Raw genomic sequence first — 17,787 nt, forward strand, 5'->3', positions numbered from 1 at the left:
GAAGAATTAACCATTTATCAATTATACTTAATATAGGGCCTGAGACTGTGCTTGCTCCTAATACAGGAGTACAATCCAACACACATTGTATGCACTGGACCAAGTAATATAAAAATGACACATTTTGTGCACTGAGAGACATTACCAGGTCAGCGCCAGAATATGTGCCATAGGCTGAGCTCTAACAATTCCTGATCCTGTCCTATTTCAGGAGATGACTTGACCACTATCCATATAGCTTGGCAGAGTAAGTAATGAATGACTCGTTTTTAGGGTGCAAATTCCAAAATATAATTCTGAGATTAATGTAAAATATCTAAATCCATCTTCCTGGCACAAGAAGCCATTATTCCATAAGTATGTGACTGTGATTTCCAGGGGAGGTGTGAAGCTCAGACTAACTGATTCAATGTAACTCGGCCACTTTTCTGAAATTGAGGAGTCCAGGATATAACTTGGTAAAATGATGCTTTATTAGTCTGTTACTCGCCCATGTAACGAGGGGGACGCTTCTCCTGGAAAGCTGCCATTCCTTCTAAACGATCCTTGGTAGGAATCACCTAAACGACATGAGATTTGTTTGAGTAAGATAATGGGCACATTACAATTCTGATCTAAAACTTTTATTCCAGGGCAAACATGGAACCCACAGATTTAAAAAATAAAAATAATATTATGATGGCTATACAGACATACCATAATTTCATATGATATTCCATTTTCCAAAAACCACAATTACGCTTTATTGGAGTGTAAAACACAGCCACAAAAAAATAATCTATGGCTTTTGAACGGCTCCAAAATGCAAAGTCTGAATCCAACCTATAGCATAAAGTGTCATTAACAAAAGTATAGCAGAATACGCACCTGTCCATAGCACATTCCCTCTATGGCCATTCCAGAGGCAATGTCCACCTGTATAAGACAAATGCTGAAAGATCAGCTGCCAACGCAAGTAACGAAGGGACAGACAGTGACCACTAACATACTATACGTAAAACAATGCCTAAACTTTACATTTAGCAAGATTCCACCAAGGACTGATACGCACCAGATTTCACACTCAGAATTGAAGTACAAAAAAGGAGATTTTTGTGTACTCACCGTAAAATCTTTCTCTTAGCCTCTAATTGGGGGACACAGGACCATGGGTGTTATGCTGCTGTCCACTAGGAGGCGACACTATGCATAATCTGAAAAAGATTAACTGTGGCTCCTCCTGTGAAGTATACACCCCTGGACGGCATCAGCCTTCTCCAGTTTTGTGCAAAAGCAGTAGGAGGAACGTAACATGAATAACAATTATGCCTGTAAGAAGGCAACTATGTACGAGCTCAAGAAACAATATGAGAACTCAACAGTTACAACAGCCCGGAAAGGGCAACAGGGTGGGAGCTGTGTCCCCCAATTAGAGGCTAAGAGAAAGAGATTTTACGGTGAGTACACAAAAATCTCCTTTACTCTGTCGCCTCATTGGGGGACACAGGACCATGGGACGTTCTAAAGCAGTCCCTGGGTGGGAAGCAATGGACGAATATTGTGCAGACAGGCCCGTACACTTAGGGCACCGTCGCCTGCAGGACACGTCTACCCAGGCTCGCGTCCGCTGAGGACTGGGTATGAACCCTGTAGTGTTTAGTAAACGTGTGTAAGGTAGTCCAAGTGGCCGCCTTACACACTTGTTGTGCCGAAGCCTGGTGCCGAATGGCCCAGGAGGCCCCTACCGCCCGTGTAGAGTGCCGTAATACCGGCTGGAAGAGGAGAATTCTTAAGGCGGTATGCCTCTTGTATGGTGGATTTGATCCACCTGGCAAGAGTAGCTTTGGAAGCTGGCATACCCTTGTGGCCGCCTTCCGGAAGGAGGAAAAGGGAATCAGACCTCCGGAAGGACGCAGTCCTAGACACGTATATACGCAAAGCCCTGACAAGGTCAAGCGTATGCAGAGCCTTCTCCACTCTATGAACCGGAACCGGACGAAGGGATGGTAGTGAAATTTCCTCATTGAGGTGGAAGTCGGACACAACCTTCGGAAGGAAGGATGGGACCGTACGAAGAACTACCTTGTCCTGGTGAAATGCCAGGAAAGGCCGTCTGCAGGAGAGTGCTGTCAGTTCAGACACCCTGCGTAGCGAGGTGATTTGCCACCAGGAAAAAAACACCTTCTGGGAAAGAAGGCGGAGCGGGACCTCCTTAAGGGGTTCGAAGGGTGGTTCCTGCAATGCTGTCAGGACCAGGTTGAGGTCCCACGTTTCTAGTGGTCGTCTGTAGGGGGGAACCAATCGGGAAACCCCCTGAAGGAAAGTCCTTACTTGCGGCTTGGTAGCAATGCGCTTTTGGAAAAGCACTGAGAGGGCTGACACCTGGCTCTTAAGCGAGCCCAATGACAGCCTGGCCTCCAGACCCGATTGGAGAAAACCAAGTACTTTGGGTAGGGAATAAGGGAGTGGGATCTGGCCACGAGATTCGCACCAGGTAAAGAAAGCTTTCCAGGTACGGTAATAAATCTTGGCAGAGGCTGGTTTCCGTGCTCTGATCGTGGTTCCAATGACATCTGCCGAGAGCCCTGCCTGGGTTAGAACCCAGGTCTCAAGGGCCACGCCGTCAAATTGAGAGCCCCTGAGTTCTGGTGGTAGAACGACCCTTGTGATAGAAGATCGTGGCGGTCGGGGAGACGCCAGGGGGCGTCTGCTGTGAGTTGTACGATGTCGGCGTACCATGTGCGTCTGGGCCAGTCCGGTGCAATGAGGATGGTTGGAACTCCCTCTTGTTTGATCTTCCTCACCACTCTGGATATCAGGGGGAGAGGTGGAAAAATATACAGAAGCTGGAACTGGGTCCAGTCCTGAACCAGAGCGTCTGCTCCGAGCGACCGCGGATCGTGTGTTCTGGCAATGAAGTTGGAGACCTTGGCATTGAAATGGGATACCATTAGGTCCACATCCGGGGTCCCCCAGCGGAGACAGATCTGTTGAAAAATTTCGGGATGGAGAGACCACTCTCCCGAGTCTATTCCTTGTTGGCTGAGGAAGTCTGCTTCCCAGTTGTCCACACCCGGAATGTGGACCGCCGAAAGAACCGACCCTGTGTCCTCCACCCAGCGGAGGATATGTGACACTTCCCGCATCGCCTGGGTACTGCGGGTCCCCCCTTGATGATTCACATATGCCACAGCCGTGGCATTGTCCGACTGTATTCTGATGTGAGAGGCTGCCAGTAAGTGATGGAAGGCCCTCAATGCCAGAAGGATGGCACGAATTTCCAGGATGTTGATGGGCATGGTCGCTTCCACTGGGGACCACTTGCCCTGTGCCCTGTGGTGTAGGTGCACCGCACCCGAACCAGTCAGACTCGGGTCGGTGGTCAGAACCTTCCATTGACCTGAGAGAAAGGATTTCCCCTTTGCTAGCGAGGTTGGGGATTCCTGTCCCAGGACCTGAGAATGGCTAGTTGGAGAGGTCTGAGGTGAAACTGGGCAAATGGGATGGCTTCTATTGCTGCTGCCATCTTGCCGAGGACTCTCATGGCAAACCGGAGAGATCGAGGGGGTTTGCGGAGGAGGGTGCGAACTGCTAGTCGGAGGGCCAGTGCCTTGTCCTTGGGAAGGAGCACTAGACCCCTGGAGGTGTTGAATAACATTCCCAGGAAGGTCAGGGACTGACTCGGGGTTGGTGATGACTTTTGTAGGTTGATTAACCAGCCCATGCGACTGAGAGTGTCGGTTGTGATTGAGACGCTGAACTCGCAGTCCTTGAAGGTGGGAGCCTTGATGAGTAGATCGTCCAGGTATGGAACGACTACTATGCCTCTGGAATGCAGGACGTCCATGGTTGCTGCCATGACCTTGGTGAACACTCTGGGAGCCGTGGCGAGTCCAAAGGGGAGAGCCACGAATTGGTAGTGGTCCTGGCCTATTGCGAACCTGAGAAACCTCTGATGGGCAGGTGCAATGGGTATATGCAGGTATGCGTCTTGTATGTCTATGGAGGCGAGATATTCTCCCTTCTCCATGGACGCAATGATGGACCGAAGGGACTCCATGCGGAAGTGACGGACCCGTACATATTTGTTGAGCTGTTTTAGGTGTAGTATGGGCCGTACGCTGCCTCCTTTCTTGGGAACTACGAACAGATTGGAGTAGAACCCTCGGAAGCGGTCGGTCGTGGGTACCGGTACTATGACTCCTGATTGACAAAGCGAGGAGACCGCTTGGTGGTAGGCTCGAGCCTTGGCTGGCGGTTTTGGGGGGACAGAGAGGAAGAACCGGTCCGGTGGGTTGGAGGTGAAGTCTATTTTGTATCCGGAAGACACTAGTTCCATGACCCACCTGTCTTCTGTAATAGGCAGCCAGACTTGATGAAAGAGCAAAAGTCGGCCGCCTACTGGTGTGGTGTCTTCCGGAGTCCGTGAGTCATGAGGAGGAGAAAGTCTGAGATTTTCCTCCTCTGGGCTTAGACTGGCCTGCTTTTGACTGCCAGGTCTTGTCCGACCTTTGCGTCGATCGTGAGTTGTCCCTGCGTGGGGAACGGTTACGATTTTGTACTGGACGTGAGACGGACCAGCCGGAGGAATTCCGAAAGGATCGGAATCGAGTTTGGTTACGCTTCTTGTAAGTGCGTTTAGGTTTCAGTTGGGGAAGAGAAGTACTCTTACCCCCTGTGGCGTTGGATATCATAGTGTCCAACTGTTCACCAAAAAGTCTCCCACTGAGGTAGGGGAGGTGCGTGAGGGACTTCTTTGAGGCTGCGTCCGCTTTCCATTCCCGCAGCCAGAGGATACGCCGAACCGTGATGGCGTTTGATGCTATCCCCGCGACTCCCCTTGCTGAATCCAGAGCTGCATGGAGCATGTAATCTGCTACAACAGCAATTTGAACCGCTTGGTCCGACAGTTCAGGAGCGGATGCTTGGAAGGCTTGTAAATTCTTTGCCCAGGCCAGGATGGCCTTGGCAGCCCAAACTGAGGCGAACGCAGGAGCCAGGGATGCCCCTGCTGCCTCGAAAATTGAACGAGCCATGCATTCTACCTGCCGGTCTGCTGCGTCCCTGAGGGTTGAGCTATCTGGCAGTGAAAGGAGGGTCTGTGCTGCTAGCCTGGAGACTGGGGGATCCACTTCAGGTGGATCTGTCCATTCCTTGGTGTCCTTCTGTGGGAAGGGGTACCTCGCCTCCAGATATTTGCGATTAGCAAATTTTTTCTCAGGCTGTGAGAGCTGTTTTTTAAGGATCGCCTTAAACTCTGGGTGATTAGAGAAAACCTTAGGCGGCTTCAGAGGTCCTTCAAAGGAAATCTTATGTTCTGGGGCCTCTGGTGGCGGATCAGAAATGTCCAGCACCCGATGGATGGACGATATTATGTCCTCAACTAGCGCTGTATTGCTAGGAGGGATTGGGATCAGGGACCCCTCCGTTTCTCTGTCAGAGTCGCAGATGCCTTCCGAATCCTGTGTATCACTGAGGCGTCCCCTGCTGGGTGGGCTGGGGAGGAGGCCTTCTCTGGTTGGGGATTGCGGAGATCTGCATTGTCTGTCCCTGGAATGGGACGGTCTAGATGACCTGGAGCTACGGTGTCTCTCCCTAGAGGGGGATGACCGTGTGCTATGGGATGACGCAGATGGACTTGATCTATGGATCCGCTTGCGTCCTGACCTAGACGTGGATGTGCCAGGGTCATCTTGTTCCTGAGTCAAGCTCTCCCTTTGCTGGGTAACGGTCATAGCCGGGGCATGACCCTGCAGCAATGTGGAAGTTAGGTTATCTATAGACTGCGTCATAGATTGCGATATCTGAGTAGCCCATTCCGGCGTGGCATTAGACACCGAGGCATTGGCAGGGGCTTCTTGAGACTGACACAGTAGTTTGTATACAGTTCTGACAATGCGGGTACGTGCTACTACTGAGGAGAGCGGTCCCGCAGGCTGTGCAGAATGCATAATAGCAGTTCTGCCTGGTTCTCTTGGACCGTGAGCCCTGCATAGTGCACAAAGTGCAGAGGTGCTGCCAGCAGATGGACCTTACAGGGGTAGAGAACCTACAGGGGAGCCTTATAGGTAATATGGATTCACAGCTGAGTAAAAAGAACCCAGCTGTGATCTTACACCACCAGTGTGCCCCTAGGTCCAGCGCCGAAGATCCACAGTCCTGTGCCCCCCGGAGACTGGCTGCCTGGTCCTGCAGACCGGGAGATGCAGGGTTAATTTGCAGCCGAAAATGGCGACAGAGAAGAGAGGAGGAGAAGGGGGCAAGGCTGTGTAAAAACGCGCCCTTTCTGTCTCGATCCACCCCCTTTATGACACTGCAGAGTGTCATATTTGTCATCCGGGGGGCGGGCCGGGGGGGCGGAGAGGAGGCAGCAGCTTCAGCTAGGCCGAAGCCGGGGCCTAAATTAGATGCCTGAGGCCCAGAAGGGCTCCAGGCCGGCGCGAAAGTCCGGGAGGGGGTCGGATCTGAACCAGACCCCTCCGGATTTAAAGGCAGGATGGCGGTGGGGCTATAAGCGGAAGGGGGAGCCCGGTAGGGGTCTCCCAGAGGCAGTATAGAGCTGGTGCTGCCGCAGAGACAGGGGCGCAGGGAGCCCTGTGTCTGTATGTGCCATGCCTGCCTGCACTCCCCCCGGCCCCAACAGGAGCCCGCAGCTGGGTTGGGGTCCCTGGATGCAGGCGCAGTGTGCTGGCCCATTGCTGGGAGCTGTAGAATGCTGCCTGTACAGGCCCTACCTGAGGTGTCTCAACCTAATACCCCCAGAGGGGGATAGGGAGGGTGCTGTTGTCACCTTCAGGGGCCTTTATCCTCGCCTCGACCTCAACCCAGAAACCAAAAGGAATTGGGGAAGGAGGGGGGGTCTCGACTTCGAACCAGCACCCGAGGGACTGGGGAAGGAGCAACATGGGGAATAGCCATCTCTACTTCAACTGGGCACCCCATAATAGGGGGCCGAGGAAGGAGCCATGCCGGGAGTCTCACAGGAGACCCTCTTTTCTTCATCTGTAATCCCGTTAGAAAAAACGGAGTAAAAATCTTTTAGGTGTGCCTCCTATGCGACACTAAGCAAAAACTGGAGAAGGCTGATGCCGTCCAGGGGTGTATACTGCACAGGAGGAGCCACAGTTAATCTTTTTCAGATTATGCATAGTGTCGCCTCCTAGTGGACAGCAGCATAACACCCATGGTCCTGTGTCCCCCAATGAGGCGACAGAGTAAATAGGGATTTTTGTGTACTCACCGTAAAATCCTTTTCTCCGAGCCACTCATTTACGGTCTGTGGCCCCCAATGAGGCGAAGGAGAAATCCACTGCTTATTACAGAAATTGGCCTTGGGGGGGGGTTGTGTTTGGGGGGTTTGACATTTTAAGAAATCTCTGCTATTTGCGACCTGGTCATGTCAATTATTCTCACTTCACTATCAGATCAGTGGGGGTCCGATTCCTGTAACTCACGATCTGCTAACTGAAGGGGCCGCAGTAATCCAGCTCCGTACATCGATCCTATTAAGTGAATTTTCCTATCTGGCAAACCTCTGACTATCTTTGCTTCTGAGAGACTCTGCCTCTCTAACATGCTCATTTTATATACAGATTTTATTGAACATTGTTCTTCCAGATGGCTTTCATTAGTCCCACTTAATTTTGGAAACTATGTTCACAGATTTTAATGAAATGGACTTCTAATATAATTTGAAGATTTTTAGTTAAGACTGTGCCGTCCCTCCCCTTCTCTTTTTTCCTGCCTTTTGTTAACCCTGTTCCAACTTTTCTGAGATGTGTTGCTGCCACCAGTTTCTAAATGAGTAGTGTGTTTTGCATGAAATGGAAAAATGGTTAATCTCCACTTTCTGATCAGTGTTCTATATTCTCTTGTGAATACAATATGGCTACCAGATTAAAGGAAGAAAAAAAAACAAAGACACAATGGAATTCAAGCACTGGAAACTTGCACATGAACCATTTACCTCACTTCCTTTATTCATAGCCAACTTGGCCATCCTCACCGCAACTGGGGCCTAGAAGAAAATACAGGGGATACTGGGGTCAAGAACTCAAATATATCTATTCACCTAGGGATTATTGTCCAATTTGTATGCAATAAGCTCTGAAGCGCCCCCTAGTGGCAACTCCAAGCAGATACATTTAAAATGATTGAAATCCATGGGAAGGAATTTGGAGCTTTGACCACCTTTATCCTAAAATTAACCGGCACCGAACTTTAAACTTATTTAATTACAGTAAGAAAAAAAAAAAAAAGAAATGATCAAACAATGGACATCCAGTTTAAATATAAAATATGACCCGTACCTGCGGCAAGATTTCATGGGCCAGTTCCAATGCCTTCTTGTAGGCAGAGTTCCCCTCCTCATTTTGGGGAACAGAATCATTTACTAGTCCGATCTGGAATGCCTGCGTACCCTCGATCTGTCTCCCGGTAAAGATTAGTTCTTTGGCTAAACCAATACCAACTAGGCGAGGAAGTCGCTGTGAACCCCCTAAATTAAAAAAATACCCATCACATATTTATAACGTGATGATTCCAATGTACCGTGGGTGCATCCTCTTACCTGCCCCTGGCAGCAGCCCTCTGGTGGTTTCAATGAGCCCCAGTTTGGCTGAAGATGCTGTAAGACACGCACCCGTCATTTCCCGCAGGTCTAAGCACATAGATCACGAGTGACGAAGCTCCTACACGTGAGAATTTTATACCTGCTACACGGAGATCACACGCCAGCGCCAACTCCAAGCCGCCCCCCAGGGCGTATCCATCTACTGCAGCAATTGTGGGCATAGGCAGAGCCGCTGGGTACATAAAGAGAAAAGCACTCAAAACTCCTGACAAGGTGGGACAATACCCATGATCTCAGTATGGTGTAGCTATAGGGGACACAGCGGTAGGAGTCGCACCCTTCTTTTTGTCCTAGGGGCGCACTAGGCTCTTCTGCCACATTAGGGGACTGCAGTATTAGAGATGGCAGGTGGGGACTCGTTACAGATCTTGAATCTTCAGGTTACTTCACCAATTTCAATATATACTTGATAAAAAAAACAAAAGCATTCAAAAAGTAATGACTTATATGCAATTTTATCACAAAAAGGTGATTTCCATTTTTCTAAAGTTTTTTTAAAGTCACTCCTTGTCTTTAAGTTCCTCTCTGAGTGCACTGATAGCATGGCAGAAAGGGGCACTGAAAATCTGGCGTACCAGGGAGATGACCCAGGGGGCGCCGACTGACCCAGAGGCACCAGGAGGGGGGTGCCGACTCTGACCCAGAGGCCCCGGGGTGGAGGGGGGAGCCGACTGACCCAGAGGCATCGGGAGGGGGAGCCGACTGACCCAGAGGCACCGGAGAGAGGGTGGGGCGCTGATTCTGACCGAGGCATCAGCGAGGGAGGGGGGCGCCGACTGACCCAGAGGCACCGGGGAGAGGGTGGGGCGCTGACTCTGACCCAGAGGCACCGGGGGGGAGGGGGAGCAGACTGACCCAGAGGCACCGGGGAGAGGGTGGAGCGCTGACTCTGACCCAGAAGCACCAGGGGGGCGCCGACTCTGACCCAGAAGCACCATAACTCCCCCAGGGTCGCTCCAAGAGTGTCATTGCAGACGGAGCTTTTCCATTCTCAGAAATAACAAGATCCCGGTGTCCTGGATGGCTCCCTCTCCAACGCGCGTTTCGGCACACTGCTTTCGTGCCCCTGACGAAGGCAGCGTGCCGAAACGCGCGTTGCTCTATTCATGTTATAAATCTGATGTATTATTACTTAATAAAATTTTCATGATTTTATATCAACTACTTTGGACTTTGTAATCGGGGTTTTTTTCCATTCTCAGAAAGTATACCTCATTGTTGATACACCGCAAGGCTGCAGCTGACCCCAGGAAAGCTGGATTGCAGCTTAGTGATGGTACTTTCTGGGACTGCTGCGGAGACTGAGAAAGCTGGGTAACATCTCAGGGATTAGGACAATACAGTCTGGGACTTCTGCTGACACGGGGAAAGCGGAGTTACAGTTCAGTGATGATATGTCCCAAAACTGCTGCTGAGAAATATGCAGAGTGTCAGAATTGGGCCATCTTCACACGTTGCAAAGTTTTGGGTCTACATTTATTGTATACACTAAATATATTCACAGCACACCAGTTACCTGACGGAGGTCAAAAAAGTGTCCTTTATCAGGCCGGTGAGTTGGTATATCTTTACGTGGTATGACATAGCAAGGAAAAATACACCATAAGATGGCAGACAGTGGAAAAATGGATATCACCTATTTTCACCCGTCACCACCCCTTTAAGAGAACAATCGAGTTGTCATTCTCGACCTCACGTATGATCATATTGAGGTAACATTGCAGCATGTGGTAAACTGGCAGTAGTGTTCTCTGCCACTCGAATTTTATAGAAGTACAATATTTTACATTTTAACTAAAATTCTTTAAAAAAAAATATATAACTTTTTGTTTTTAAGGAAGTTTCCTATAAAATCAGGTAATGTTTCCATTCCTCTCCTGGTAGATGACCTATATGTGACCGGGGTAAAGCCCCTCCGATAGGGATCTGCTCTGAGGATCACTTATGATCCGGTCGGATGGACTCACCAATTTCATTCATTAACTTTCTCAGACTCTGAACAAACAGAGAAGCTTCAGAATTTCCCATCTGCGCTCGCTCCTTCAAATCAGCGCCTGCGAGTGATCCGGAGAATAACAGGGTCAATTACAATCCTTTATAGCCAAGTATGCGGTCTGCATCACTTTAAAAGTAATGAACTTACTGAGAAATATCCCTTTAAATAGGAAAGAATCCCTGTGTGTTAGAAGGGATCCTAAAATTAAACTGATCAACAATCATCATCATCCCCAGCGATGAGATCTAGAGAAACCCAAGAGCTAGTGCTCAGTTATCCTGCAGCGCCACCCCAGGGGAACAGAGGCATTACATGCAGTCTATGCAGATCTATAGGCTGTGTATGTTGCTGGTGGAGACGAGCTGCCAGTTTTGCACTGTGACATATACTCGGATATATACTGCAGGTAATGACATCACAAGTAGTAAGATACGGCACTCACCGGACTATCTCCACTGCAGCAAGAAAAAGAAACAAGAGCGGGTAATGGAGCCGATCACCACATCTACTGATATCTAACTTTTCATGCATTTTCAAGTGTAGCAGTTGTATTCTATGTGTACAGTTACAGGAATACAATATTATAGTTGTTCTTAAAGGGGTTGTCTGGCCTTAGGGTACAAGTCTGCAGTCACTGACTGCAGACTCCAGCGCCCAAAGTGGGGGGCACTTGACCGCAGGTATGTGATTTGCACACATGCGGTGACGTACAGACTAGACGTGCACAGCTCGCTCAATGAACGAGGCCGGACAAGTCTAGTTGGAATTTGGCTGCAAGTATCCAGAAATCACAAGACCGCCCGTCCCGACAACAAAGAATCCTGACAGTGCACTGTGAGGATCCACAAGTCTGCAGTCGCATAGAGCCACTGCAGACTTGTACACCAAGGCCGGACAACCCCTTTAATCTCTTCTTCGGTTTTCCGTTTTTATTTAATATCCTTTTTCTTTCAAGAGGCGTAACTTTTTTATTTTTATGGGCCTCGCCTTTGCACCCTTCAGTAAAATGCCACTTTGGTAAGAGGCAGATGACGGCTGCATAGCACAGCCAGCACCCACCAGGTGTACAGAGCGCTCTGCTCGCACCGGACGCAGAGAATGGATGAAATGAGTGTTACCGCCAACACTTTCCTGGTCCCCCGCCAGTCTTTATTCACATCGTACTCCCGCCATGATGTGTTAACATGATGTGACCGCTACAGCCAATCACTGACCGCTACAGCCAATCACTGACCACAGCAGTGTCACCATAGCTGGAAGGAGCCACCATGCCAGAACCCGTGAAATAGAACGGTAGACGTCTCATATGCCGCATACAACAGACGGGTGAAGTAGTAAGATAGACTCGTGTTAATTACCTGCACAGAAGACCCCGGGGACTGCGCTCCTGACCACCACCACTCGGACACCGCCGTCATGGCGCAGGCTGTCTACACAATGGAAAAACTGGAACCAGATGGGTATAGGGAGAATTTAAAAAAAGCAATAATATAATATACACTGCAGCAGTACCGACCCATCATCAAGTCCCGAGACAGCCGAGAACATGAAAGGTTAATGTCTAAATACCCCGGCGGCCCAGGCAAAGTGAGCCCCACTAATCCCCCCAGCTACGACCCAGGCTAGTCCTAAAGCTCAGAGTACGAATCACACGAATGTTCCCAAATATACCATGCTGCGGCACATAGGAGTTGTCATGGGGGCCGACATTACCTCACTAACAAACAGTTTGCCCAGGGAGTTTCGAGCACGAGGCCGGCACATGATGATCTCCGCGATACCTGAAAGAGGGAAAAAAAAATAAAAAATTATGACATCATGCTGAGACTTGTAGTTCCACACATTAACCCTTCCTATCGCACAGCCCCCAAACAGTCCTCCAAGGCTTTTTGGAATTTTTCACGGTGGAAAAATGATGAAGAGGAACTTGTTCGTTATTGCCGTGTGGCAGACTGAGTGGGAGGTACACCCCAGGACACGAAGGGGGCCACCATGAGTTTATATGGACTGGGCGAGAAACACAAGGACAAGCCACTGATAGGGTTAACTAGGGGCTTTAAAAAAAATGGTATATAAGTAGTAGAAGTTTTAATAGGAGGTGAAAAGGGCAGAAAAGTCACCAACACTCTGCTGACCCCATAAGTGCAGAGTCCTGACCCCCTCTGGTGCTACCATCAGCACAAGCACTGCGCCCCCGCCGGGAGCTTCAGGTCTGAGCAGCTGCAGCCGTACATCACCAAGCACAATGCCGAGCGCAGATCTGCTGTTTGTGGATCCATATAATGTGCTTTTACATGGAAGAAATAAACTCATGATGTTACCTGCAACGCTTAGGTCCTTTTCCTCTACAGTATTTTTATAAGAGCCAGACACCAGGGCCCATTCAATATTTGTGAGTTGTTTTTTTTTTTTTTTTTTTTATTACGCCAAATTCTTCGTAATTCTGCCAGCATTTCACAAATCTAATAAATTTAATAAATTATTTATTTAACCTGTTTTACGACTTTTTAATTACAAAAAAAAAAAAGTTTTACTTTCTGTAAAAAAAATAAAAAAATAATATGCAACATGTGCTTTAAAAAGAAATAAAAAAATCTGACATATATAAAAATCACTCCTGGGTTGGAGGGTGGAGGGGACTGGAGTACATTTGCTACAAAATGTCACTTTTTTAAAAAAACTGAAATTGATGTATCGGTGATAACATTTGGAAACCCCAAACCTTGTCCGTAATAAACATAAAATAATAATAAAAAAAACAAAAAAAAAACAATTGAAGACATGAAATAGACGCAAAGAAAAATAAAGAAAAAAAAATAATAAAAAAAGCAAAATGCAATAATGAATCTGCCCCCGAATTGTCTATATAGTTTTTAGTCTGTAGATCGCCCCGAATAATAATCAGCACGACCCAATGTGCAATATTAGTGGAGGTGTCAGTGACATTGGTGGTATTAGTGCCCAGGGGTTGTGAAGTTTTCCCATCAAGGACCCCCAGGGTCTGTAGTGCCACCGATTAATGATAATAAGCCATATAACACAGCAGGGGGTCATCACCTGCACACATCAGGGGTCACTCACCCGCATCGTGCCCTTCTAGATGGGTGACCCGGACCTCTGTGTGCCCGGCTGCACTGCTGAGCCCCCTGAACAGCCCCCAATGTAAAGACCCCCGCAACCGAGACAACTGCCGCACTGAGCTGCCCATGATGTAATATGTTATCCGGCAGTGCGCCACCCAGTGGCCAACCCTTGTTATGTACACCGGATCTGGATAGGCGGGACAATTCTTGTGATTGGCTCATCGAGTCATCGCTGTCATTCCAGCGCTTCCTGATTGGTCGGTTTACTCACTTTCACCACGCCTTCTTTAAAGGGACGACGTTCTGGACGGTAGACATACAATTACACTCTGTGCCATCGCTGCTTTAAGCTGTGAGAAGGGCGGCTGCGGCCAGTGCTGGCAGATCAGTGTCCTAGGAGGTCAGTTCGGGGATTGTGCACACAGACTGCAGAGACCTGAGAGCTGCCGAGACCTGAGAGCTGCCGAGATGGGATCCAACCAGAGGAAAGTCTATGTGGCGGGCGTAGGAATGACCAAGGTCTGTCAGTGACCGTGGGATCTGCCTGGGTTGGGGAGTGTTCACACCTGCTGCGTTTGTTGTCATGTGCAGTTCTGTAACTGACTTTGCAAAAACTTTGCTACAAAATTAAGTTACAGCAGGAAAAAGAGAGGGAGAGACTGACAGAGAGCGATCCGCCCTGATCAGTGATTGTGTCGATCAGTTCTGATCATGTTTGGCCTCCGCCACCGATATTTGTAATGCTAGCGCAGAATTCAGCAGCACTCGGTGCAACGACCGAACCCAACAAACCCGACTACAGGCGTCAGATGCTGCTGAGCCGTAACGATGAAAATAAACAATCCGCGACGGGAAATTGACGTTTTTCATTAATTTGCATAATAATTCTGCAGATATTCTAGGAGGAGCGAGGTTCCGTTTCGCTTTTCTTAGATATTCTGGTTTATTGACCTTTGACAATTTGTACTTTTATGACTAAACAAACACAGCGCTAATTGTGTACACAGTATAATATCCCCTGCGCTTCGCTGACACTGAACATCAGTGCAAAATCCGCTATATTATTCTATGTGGGAAGTTATAGGGAAGGTTCACAGGTCGCAGAAAGTTCTGAAACAACAGAAGGGAATTTCTGCAGAAAAATCCGTAAAGTGTGAATTCACCATCCGTTCACTGCGGATCGTCGCTGCGAAGCTCAACCTTTGAGAGCAGCAGGAAATCTGTGCCGGTAACAATATGTTAATGCATAGGAAATGTTATTTGTTTGGGTTTTTTTTTTTTTGTATTCACTGAAATCCACATTTTGGATTTTGCTGCAGATTTCACTCTTTTTACATTGCAAAATCCATAACTAATTCTGCGAAAGCCGTTTCCATGCAAAAAAAAACATTTCCGCAATGTATACATTAAATTTATTTTATTTATTAAAACCTTATTTGCTGTTAATTTTTTGCATGCTTCCTACTTGGCAAAGTGGCAAGAAAAGGAAAAAAAAAAGTCTGCACAATTCAAGATTGTTTTGGAACGTTTTCTGTAACTTTCCAAGTCGTGGTGAAATGTTGCAGAACAGTCAGCGTTTGCCCTTTGACCAGACAGAAGCAGTAATCCTGTGATGGCGTCCTGATAGAACTGTGTGATACGCACTTGTTAATCAGTACGAGCCTAATATAGATCAGTGATGGAGAAGGTCAAGGACCAGTTTACATATAGCGTTAATTAATTAGTTATTGCATTAATTATATCTAGCACTGATCCTGAGTTATCGCCGGTACAGAGCTGAGATCTCCCAGCATTTTCTTGCTGTTGGAAATCTCCTCTTTGCTCCTGGAGCTATAAAGTAATCCTATATAATATATAATGTGATAATAGGGTGTAATGTGTGTAAAGTGCTGCGGAATATGTTAGCGCTATGTAAAAATAAAGATGATTATTATTATTATTATATAGAACTGATTTTGTACAGCATTATAGAAATCTGGGGGAGATCAAGAAAGTTGTTCAATGTTTCCAATAGAAATGTGAGGAACTAAGGGACCAAGGATGAGCCCTGATAACAAGCCTATAGCATTACCCCTACCAACAGCTGTACAGCAGGCACAATGCAGTCAGGGGGTAATGCTGTCTTGGCATCCACCGAACCCAGACTCGTCCATCAGACGCCAGATAGACAAGTATGATCTCTCACTGCACAGAACACCTTTTCTCCACTTTTACACTTCTCCGTCTGACGCTCAGCATTGTGCTTGGTGATGTAAGGCTATATGTAACTGATCGGCCATGAAGCTCCTGGCGGGGGCGCAGTGTTTATGCTGGTGTTACTACCAGAGAAGGTTTGGACTCTGCAGTTATGGGGTCAGCAGAGTGTTGATGACTTTTCTGCCCTCGGCCCCCCACTCTGTAACGTTACGGGGTCTCCACTTTGTGGCTGAGTTGCTGCGGTTCCTTCCACTTCTCAATAATATCAGTCACAGGTGATGGGGGAAGATTTAGGAGGAAGTAATGTCACTAACGGACTTATTACCTAGCGGCTCCTCTAACAGGACCGCACTAGTGTGCCAAGGTGACCCCCTATTTCCCCCCCGCTTCCTTGTGCTCTGTATAACGTCTCTGTTCTTGTAGTGCAGAACGTAATTTGTTTTCCTGTTTTTAGTTCCTGAAGCCACGAGATGCAGTTGACTATCCGGATATGGCCAAGGAGGCAGGTGAGTGTAAAGCGCCATGTTTTCTACAGCCACGAGCCCCATCTTGTATGTTTGCCTTCTGCTTCTCGGAGGAGTCAAAAAATACAGGATCCTATATTATCCATGTGTTTCTCATGAGCAGGTGACCGTTATCTATCCAGACTCGGATTTTCTAGGCATCTGTACACTTCCTAATCTTCTGCATCTAGGACAGGCTGAGAAAATCCCAGTAATCTGGAAGTCATTTAACCGAGAAACTTTCTTCCTGAATCCATTGACGTCTTTGACAAAGGCCGGCGCCTGCTGCACCTTCCTCTCTGTCGCCGGCTCCTTCTGTAGCTCCTCCATGATTCTTTTCTTCATTACAGGACAGAAGGCTCTGGCGGATGCGGGAGTTGCATACAACTTGGTGGAGCAGGCGTGTGTGGGCTACGTCTACGGTACGCGATGTAATGTGTTCTATGACCAGTTCAGCTCTGCTACATCTGAAGAATAAATGCAGAAATGTGTCAGTCGGGAGAGGATTCTTAGATTTCTGTAATGGCATGAGAAATAAAAGTACAGAAAGGCGAAAGGGGCATACACCATAGGGGCATACACCATAGGGGCATACACCATAGGGGCATGTATGGGTTATATAGGAGGGTCTTACTAGGGCGCCCTCTTTATTATCCAGGGGGAAAAATGGCCAGAAAGAGCCATTCGTGACGATCATATCATATTGCATGTCAGGGGGTGCCATGTTGTCATTTGATCATTGCAGAAGTGTGTGATCGCCAAATCACAGATTAAGGGTCTATATTTAGAGAAGAGGGTCGCACTTTCATTTCTCTTATCAAAATGTTCTAGATTATCAAATGGACATATTAGTTTTATACAGAAAGACATGGCCTCCTCATCTTCATGGATCAGCAGTTCTACAATGTGCCGCAATCTTACTGCGATATTAAATTGTGTGTGTTTAATTTACCCCAAACTTAATTGGTGATAAAGTACATATACTTGAGAAAGGCTTTTGGAAGCCGAAACGTTGCACTGCGCCATGTGGGCCCAATAAAGTCCACTTATATTTTTTGCTAAAACCTGGAGTGCTGCGTTTCATTTTTTTGGTCCATATATATATATATATGTGTGTGTGTGTATATGTATGTATATATATATATATATGTATATATATGTATATGTATATATATATATATATATATATATATATATATATATATATATATATATATATATACACACACACTCACCGGCCACTTTATTAGGTACACCATGCTAGTAACGGGTTGGACCCCCTTTTGCCTTCAGAACTGCCTCAATTCTTCGTGGCATAGATTCAACAAGGTGCTGGAAGCATTCCTCAGAGATTTTGGTCCATATTGACATGATGGCATCACACAGTTGCCGCAGATT

At 47.6% G+C, this 17,787-nt stretch overlaps 2 protein-coding genes across 2 annotated transcripts in view; one reads left to right on the forward strand and one right to left on the reverse strand.

The window, feature by feature from the left end:
- Window positions 1-451: 451 nt before the first annotated feature.
- ECHDC2 (enoyl-CoA hydratase domain containing 2) lies at window positions 452-13,846 on the reverse strand. Its single transcript, XM_077278646.1, has 10 exons — window positions 13,689-13,846; window positions 12,321-12,388; window positions 11,966-12,053; window positions 10,579-10,665; window positions 8,691-8,783; window positions 8,549-8,605; window positions 8,289-8,476; window positions 7,946-7,996; window positions 868-915; window positions 452-560 (listed from the first exon to the last, which is right to left on the reverse strand). The coding sequence occupies exons 1-10, from the start codon at window positions 13,813-13,815 to the stop codon at window positions 483-485; spliced, it is 885 nt and encodes a 294-aa protein (XP_077134761.1). The 5' UTR covers window positions 13,816-13,846; the 3' UTR covers window positions 452-482.
- A 163-nt stretch (window positions 13,847-14,009) lies between these two features.
- Window positions 14,010-17,787, forward strand: part of SCP2 (sterol carrier protein 2) — a 36,451-nt gene continuing 32,673 nt past the window's right edge. The window contains exons 1-3 of the mRNA XM_077278645.1: window positions 14,010-14,209; window positions 16,341-16,392; window positions 16,740-16,811. Of these exons, the coding sequence (XP_077134760.1) occupies window positions 14,159-14,209; window positions 16,341-16,392; window positions 16,740-16,811 (175 nt within the window). The 5' untranslated portion in view covers window positions 14,010-14,158. The remainder of the gene's footprint in view (window positions 14,210-16,340; window positions 16,393-16,739; window positions 16,812-17,787) is intronic.

The sequence above is a fragment of the Ranitomeya variabilis genome, chromosome 8 (genome assembly GCF_051348905.1).
Source record: "Ranitomeya variabilis isolate aRanVar5 chromosome 8, aRanVar5.hap1, whole genome shotgun sequence".
Lineage (NCBI taxonomy): Eukaryota > Metazoa > Chordata > Amphibia > Anura > Dendrobatidae > Ranitomeya > Ranitomeya variabilis.